Below are 7,805 nucleotides of genomic sequence, written 5' to 3'. Positions count from 1 at the left end.
TCAAAACAAAAATTTTCCCGCCCGAACAGGGACTTGAACCCTGGACCCTCAGATTAAAAGTCTGATGCTCTACCGACTGAGCTATCCGGGCTGATTGTTCATGTTAAACACATAATGAGTGGTTTCCAATATAATTATACTTAAATTTATTTTTATATTTAATATTATTGTCAATTATATTTAAAATAATATTTATTAATTTTACTTTAAAAAAATATTATCAATGATTTTTATATTTGTGTATGTAGCTATACTAAACAATAAAAATGCATTATTAATTAATAATTTTAGTGATATAACTATTTAATATTTACATTATAAAATTCTTCACCGACTGACTTGGTAACTGAAGACTGGACCCTCGGATTAAAAGGCCGAAGCTATATGGACTGAGCTACCCCATATAAAATATGACTAAATGTTATAACTATTTCGGATAGTAATAATATTAATGATATTACGATTTGATAGTTCAAAACAAAAATGTTTCTCGCCCGAACAGGGACTTGAACTCTGGACCCTCAGATTAAAAGTTTGATGCTCTACCGACTGAGGTATCTGAGGCTGATGGATCATGTTAAACACATAATGAGGGGTTTCCAAAATAATTTTTAAAAAATATTATTTTAAGTTATATTTAAAATAATATTTATTAATTTTACTTTTGGAAAAAATATCAATGCTTTTTATATTTGTGTGTGTAGGTATACTAAACAAAGCTTCAATTATTAATTAATAAATATAGAATTTGTTTTTCCTAATATTTTTTTGAAATAATTACTTTTAATTTCATGTTTCTTACTTTGATTATTACTTGATTTATTGTTAATAATAAGTTTTATATTTATTACACTAAAAATTAACTGCTTTCTGTATCCCTAACAGCGGATTACACTTTGTGTTATAGTTAATAATATTATTTAATTTGAGGATTAAAAAACTATTCATCAGGAATTACTAAAATGTGTTTTGTGTGTTTGATTGTTTAGTGGCGCCAAACTTCATTGGTCATCAACGCCATTTATATTTTATTTAATTTTGCTAATATTCGTTAAATTTTATTTCTTTTTTAATTTGATTATTTTATTTTTTTTCTTTCCGATCAAGTTATATTTTTGTCAGTAAATTTTGTGATTTCAAAAACTTAAACACCTATTGCCTTATGGTTTTTGAGATATCTTGGCTTAGTTCCAAGCTATTGAGGTGTGGTGTAAAATATGTGCATCGTTGGAAAACATGGCTTATTGTTAAATTGTTATTGCAATACTGGTAGTTCGGAGGCGTTTCTTTTGAAATAAGAGGAGTGGGTGAGCCTCGTGTGACCTATTCTCAGTCTAGTCAGTACAACTTCCTCGCTACGGCATTTGCGACTGGAGCATTGCGACTAAAATGTGTTTTGATTTTTTAATGTTATTTAATTTATTTGCGAATATTTTTTTAAATATCATGTTAAACTATGATCTGTATATGATATACTTCTATAAAGCTCTGGCAAGACGAATTTAAGGGTATCGATGGCTTATTTCACAGTGGTGCTGAGTACGAAAAATACAATTAAATTACTCTTTTAGAAAAATCACAACTTTTCAACTAATTTGTTGACAAAACAGTTTTAGGTATAAATTTTGAATTTGTTTTATCAAAAAATTAATTGAAAAGTTGTAATTTTCCCAATAGAGAACTTTTAATTGTACTGTTTTTTAAGTTAGTGAAAATGAACTTAGAACCATTTAGAAGTAAGTCGTCAATATGTATGTCTTTTGGAATAATTTTGAATTTTTTCCCTGACAAAATAAGTATAATATACATTAGTTTGAATTATAGGGTGCATTTTAAAAATGTTTTTTCACTAAAGAAAAATTAAAACCCTAAGTCAAATGGACATCGACACCGGAAAAATTTTGCGGTTGTTTGTTGACCAGGGGTTTGGATTCCACGATAAATAAAATAGTATGAAGTCTGTCTCCATCATTTTTTTTTCTTTTTTACACTCTCATTTCTAGCATTTGTATCCGCCCTGCCTGAACACCTTTGGACTGGATAGAATCCAATCACCAAATCAATTATTTCTACCGCACCGTGTCTCATTAAAGCAGGAAAACCGATCCATTATAAGTTCCATTTTCTTCATGCCCTACTTATCTTAACTATATCCTTTGCACATGTATACTCTAAATGAAGATATTATGTATTAGCTATGCGGGTGTTGTTACTAAAGATAACACTATTTATGGTAACGAGTATCACTACACTACTTTATTGAAGATATATGTTTATAGCGTCGCTTCCTCGTTATCTGAGTTCATCGAAAGCCTCTCCCAAGTACTTTCGCAACGACGGAGGATTTAAGTGAGAGAATTGGAGTAGATCAGTTCCCATAGACAGACGTCCCTAATGACTTGCGCAATACTTCGCGCAATACCTTACCTGCGGATATGGCTGTCCCTCGGATTTAATTACTAATACAATGAGGGTGAATTCTCAACCGTTACCTAACTCACTTGGGGGCCATAATTGCCAAGTTGGATCCGTGTGTCAAGACTCTATTGGGTTATTTTTGTTTTAAATCTAATTAAAAAAAAAAATCATTCGTTCTACAGTTACACATCCACACACTGTTTTTTGCAAACGGTAGGAGCAGTTCAGCCAGTGTGAATTAAACAAATAAATTCACACTCTTGTCTACCAAAAAGTTGAAGTATTTGATCTTTAGTTCTAAGTAACATATTTTTTACAAAATAAAAGAAATTGACAAAAATAAAAATGAAAATACGATAAAATAAAATAAAAAATACTATAGTTGTAATTATATCAAATGTTTATCAGAAATGATAAAAAGGGCTTTAAAGGATTACGATATGAAAGAAATTTCATTGTGTTGCAATCCAAACAATAAATTGAAAAATTATTATTGTAGAACAAAGGACCCAATAGATAGTAAATATCAATCTGGATTAGCATATAAAATTCCATGCATCAATTGTTCAGCCATATATATTGGTGAAACTAAGCAATATATGAAAGGAATATTTTCTGAAAATAAATGTTGAGAGTTTATTTGGATCAAAATTGTTTGTGTTAATATAAAAATAAACCACTCTCAAATAACCATTAATCTAATATTTTTCACTTTCATTTTCCGATCTAATACATGAATAGAAAGAGAAAGCATTGCGAAAAATTTTGAATTCGAATTTTAGACAAAATAAACGTTTAAAGTACACTGAGGCCGAATAACGTAATCTCGCAAAACGATCATTGTGTGGGTATGTAACCAGACAAGCCAAGAAACGGCAAGTTTTAAGAAACTTAAATTTTGTATTTAATGTATGAAAAAAATTTAAGGTAACACATGCCTAGGATGTGAAGCTACTTTTTTGCTAAAATCTACTTACCAGAACCACTTTATATAATCGATTTTACACATTTTTTATCATTTCCTACTCATATTACTCATATCAATGTACAACCAATCAAGTGGTTTTTATTATTAACTGGGTTTTATTCTTATTTAATTAGTCTGACAGGGGTTAAATGCAGCATTTTCCCAAGAGCAACCCCTAAAGTATCTTGATTTGATTTATTTTAATTTATTTACTAATAAATCAATTAAACTTTGGTATAAATTAATTTGAAAAAAAATGTGTCCGAGTGATAGTTTTTTTTTTGTTCTTTTTTAATATTTATTTATTGCTATTTACAACAGTACATTATAATACATTTAGTAAATCTGATCTAAGTTAAATTGGAGTGTTACAGGCATGTTGAGAAACTACCCATTGGTAGCACTCTAATGACATTTTACATTAGCTAGTCGCGTGGCCATCTTCTTTTCAGGCGCCTCGGAGGATTGTCAGGAATGGAAGAGGATGCAAGATTAGAAAGTAGGGGGTTTTAGTGGTTAGAGAGTTTATAATGGAAGGAGTGATATCTGGTTCGGGCTAGATCGGTTACATAGGGAACATTAAGGTCTTTATGTATGATTTTATTTGTGACAAAGTAAGGAGCATTGAGGATTTTACGAAGGATTTTGGATTGTAAGGGTTGAATACGAGAGGAATTCGAAGGTTTAGTGGAGCCCCAAAGCTCAACTCCATATGTCCGGATTGGCCTTATTACAGTCATGTAAATCAGTCGTTTGTAATGTTTTGGAAGTTTAGACCGTTTGTCTAGTAAGTGCTGTAATAGTCGAAATCGACATGCAGTTTCCTGTCTTTTCAGTCTTGTGTGAGGATTCCAGGTTAATCGTTTGTCCAAATGTAGTCCAAGGTAGCGGATCTGTTCGACAGGGGTAAGAGTAACATGATTAAATGAAACAGTAGGGCAGTCAGTAGGTTTACGGTGAAGGGTAAAGGTGATTTGATGGGATTTGTTGGAATTTATCTTAATCCTCCAATTACGACACCATTTTTCGAGGGCTGTGATATGGGATTGGAGATTTTAGGATACGATTAATGGGTTATTATAAACAGCGAGCACACACGTGTCATCGGCATACGTGGTAAGGATAGTGTTAGGATTGGTTGGAATGTCAGCTGTATAGACGGTGTAGAGGATGGGACCAAGGATACTACCTTGAGGAACACCAGCGGACTGAGAATAGAAGGATGAATAGGAACCATTGTGGTTTACTTGGAAAACCGAGTGATAGTAAAATGAAAAGAAAGGTAGCAATGATATAATAAACCTCTCAAGGCATAAAGGCAATCCTTTCGGGCGAACCCGCCCCAATTTGATGACTTATGGAAGAGCAACATTGAAAAAGTGCCTAAAATTGGAAGTTCGCCACTCGCGCCTTCCTTGGAAGCTTTACTTATCTTACCACTAAAACACTTATAGCGAGTAGTATTGGTCGATGGACGGCATGTCGAAATCTCGGCCAACCCACCCCAAATGTGATATAAATGTAAATGCAATATAAGACAATCGTCGATTAGGTCATTAGTCTTATATCACATTTACATAAAACGGAAATAGCATATTTAAGTTAGCCCACATTGGAAAAAGTGGCTAAAATTGGAAAACGGCTTCACTTACAACGCAATTCATAGTTTTTGCAAAAATTTGCAAAATACCCAAAAAGTAAGGTTAAAATTCGTTCTGTCTAGAGCACCTTTTAAGGTGTTACCTACCTCTACATCCCTGTCAAATTGAGTTACAGGTTGAAAATTTGAATATGAATTTAATTGGTTTTAGAGAAGTTTCTTTTAGGTTTTTTTTTAGTTTTACATTTTTTCCCCTGGGATTTAAGATTTCGCATACCACCAAAGCCTCTTCAAATAGAGTTGGAGGGTTGCAAATTTGTATGTGTATTGAGTTGTTAGAGAAGTTATTTTCCAATTTCAGCCACTTTTTCAATGTCGCTCGATTGAAACGGCGTGCGATGTACAATTGCCAGAGAAACTGAATTCGTTTGCACAGTTTACAAGATAAACTTGAAGCCATTATTACACTTGTATACATTGACCAAATTCAGATGTTTCGATACCCCTGCAAAAACGAGTTTTATCATAAAATAATGATAAAAATATTATCTAGATTTTATATAAAAGTATATAAGTATATAAAGAGTCGTTAAAAATACCTAATTAATCATAAATACACTATCTTATACCTGAAATTCAAATTACCCAAATAGAGTCCGACTTAGGCCATTTGGTATATCTTAATGTTCTTTTAATATCATAGGAATTTGAAGTTGATCGGCTAATTATCCTAGAAGATGTGAATGATTATCATAAATCTTTTGCTCCAAAACTTTCGTATCATTAATTAACTTGATAATCATAATAAATGTCATAAAATCTTTACATGATGGAAGAAAATGAAGTTCATTTTTGATTCCAGCACATAAGAATCAAATTATCAAACAAACTTTTTGATCCTAGACCTGTGTAATGATAATAGAACAGCTGTTTAATCACAATTGCTCGACCCCCGCTATGTTTGAAGTTCTGTTTTTCGTTCAGTCTGCCTCGACAAACATTTGTGTATCATATTCAAACACGCTAGACTTATACATGATTTTATATTGATATACTGTTTTGACTATCACGATTTTTTTTTTTAATTTACGCTTTGGAGTTCTACCAATACGTAGGTTCTCCAAAAGTCAATCTGTCATGTAATTGTACTATTATTCACATCACAATTAACGCAGTAGTTTTATTTTTTTAGTCAATCCAATTGTAAATTTCAATAAATAAGTGAAAAAAAAGTTATGTTCCTCTCATGTTATTACTTTTTTTTATTTTATTTTTTTTTATTTTATAGGCCTTTAACACAGTCAGTCAGAAGAGCAGCCATCATTCAAAAACCATACTGACGTGCCTGATTTGAAATATCGAACAGTAAGGATCTTCTGCAATGTCCCTTTCGATTTGTAATGGACAGAACACTTATATGACCATTATTTTGGCATTAGCCTGCAAGAATAAAATGAAATGTACGATGCGAAGGAAGCCATCCACTTTCCTAGTAATCTCACGAATATAAATTTATGATGATCGGACTGCACCATTTTTTCCATAATCCATCAGTTTCACACCAACAGGACCAATCTTTGGTTATATAGTAATTCCGACAGACCAAGTAGAGAAGGGGATCTTAAGGTTCATATTGATGTAAATAAAACATTCGACTAAGATAGCTCATACGTTTTAATGGACTTGTGAAAAATGTAAAATCTTTTAAGCGTAAGATGGACGGTTATTAAAATTTATTGTATTTTCCCTTCTACTACATGTTCATCCATAATTTTCGTATCGTATCAGCTGTCAAAACAAAACTGTCATTATTACTACGTACTATTTGTTTCGGCATATCGACGACGTGCTGACAATGCCTATTGCAGGGTTGTAATTACCTAAAAGTAATTAAAATAATAGTAATTTGGAAATGCTAAACTACAATTAAAATTATTTGATGAACTACTGTAATTACAAGCTGAGCCTAAGGAATTGCAATTAACAATTGCATGATATTGTTATCTGTTACCTAGAATTCCAAGTGACTGTAATTCTATTAAAACTAATTGTAATTGTAATTACAAACACTTAATACCAAAACGGAAAGAATATGTTTTACAATGGCTCGTAAACCTGATAATGATATCCAGTTTTAAGATTGTGCGCCGGCGTATGTATTTATTAACACATTATGGTTTATTTATATGTTTTCGAAGATGGTGAAAATAAATATGTAATCGATTTTATGATAGAGGGCTTGCGTATCGATTTATTTTAACGTTTTTAGAATTTCTGCTCATAAAAAATATGTTCAAATAAACCGAATTCGCATATGAATCATATTACAGTAGTACAATTACTCAAGGGTAATTGCCCATCACAAGACTTAGTTTTTGAGTTTTTGTAGTTTTAATAGCTCAGTCGGTAGAGCATCAGACTTTTAATCTGAGGGTCCAGGGTTCAAGTCCCTGTTCGGATAGCAAACATTTTTTTTTAACTTTTAAATCGTAATATAATTTGATTGGTAGATTTATTTATTGATAGATATTACAATCTGCCACACAGTTGTGGGCAATAGGTAATAGTGATGAATGATCTCATACATACTAAAATTAAAAAAAATAAATAAATAAAAAAAAAACTAAAAAAAAAACTCTGAAAATATATACAAACAAAAGAATAAACCAGATGAACATAATCAAACTATCTGTAGGAAAAATAAATAAATAAAATAACATAGTGATAAAATAATACGTAATATAATTGATATTGTCGGGGTTGTATGGTCTTAGGCGATTTCTCCAGCCTGATGTCTCTTAACAGAAGGCCCACGACAAG

The 7,805-nt window shown here is 31.6% G+C and overlaps 1 protein-coding gene and 2 non-coding genes across 3 annotated transcripts in view; 2 read left to right on the top strand and 1 right to left on the bottom strand.

Annotated features, from left to right (window-relative positions):
* CCDC151 (Coiled-coil domain containing protein 151) overlaps nucleotides 1–7,805 on the top strand; it is a 46,494-nt gene that overhangs the window by 13,486 nt on the left and 25,203 nt on the right. The window contains exon 4 of the mRNA XM_067046482.1: nucleotides 2,196–2,322. Within this exon, the coding sequence (XP_066902583.1) occupies nucleotides 2,196–2,322 (127 nt within the window). The remainder of the gene's footprint in view (nucleotides 1–2,195; nucleotides 2,323–7,805) is intronic.
* On the bottom strand, nucleotides 19–91 carry TRNAK-UUU (transfer RNA lysine (anticodon UUU)). The gene has a single exon. It is a non-coding gene; the product is annotated as a tRNA-Lys (tRNA).
* On the top strand, nucleotides 7,374–7,446 carry TRNAK-UUU (transfer RNA lysine (anticodon UUU)). The gene has a single exon. It is a non-coding gene; the product is annotated as a tRNA-Lys (tRNA).

This window comes from Halyomorpha halys, unplaced genomic scaffold, assembly GCF_000696795.3.
Source record: "Halyomorpha halys isolate HHAL.00 unplaced genomic scaffold, Hhal_1.1 Scaffold916.1, whole genome shotgun sequence".
In the NCBI taxonomy this organism is placed as follows: domain Eukaryota; kingdom Metazoa; phylum Arthropoda; class Insecta; order Hemiptera; family Pentatomidae; genus Halyomorpha; species Halyomorpha halys.
Note: the sequence above shows the minus strand (reverse complement) of the source record. Positions and strands in the feature narration are given on the sequence as shown.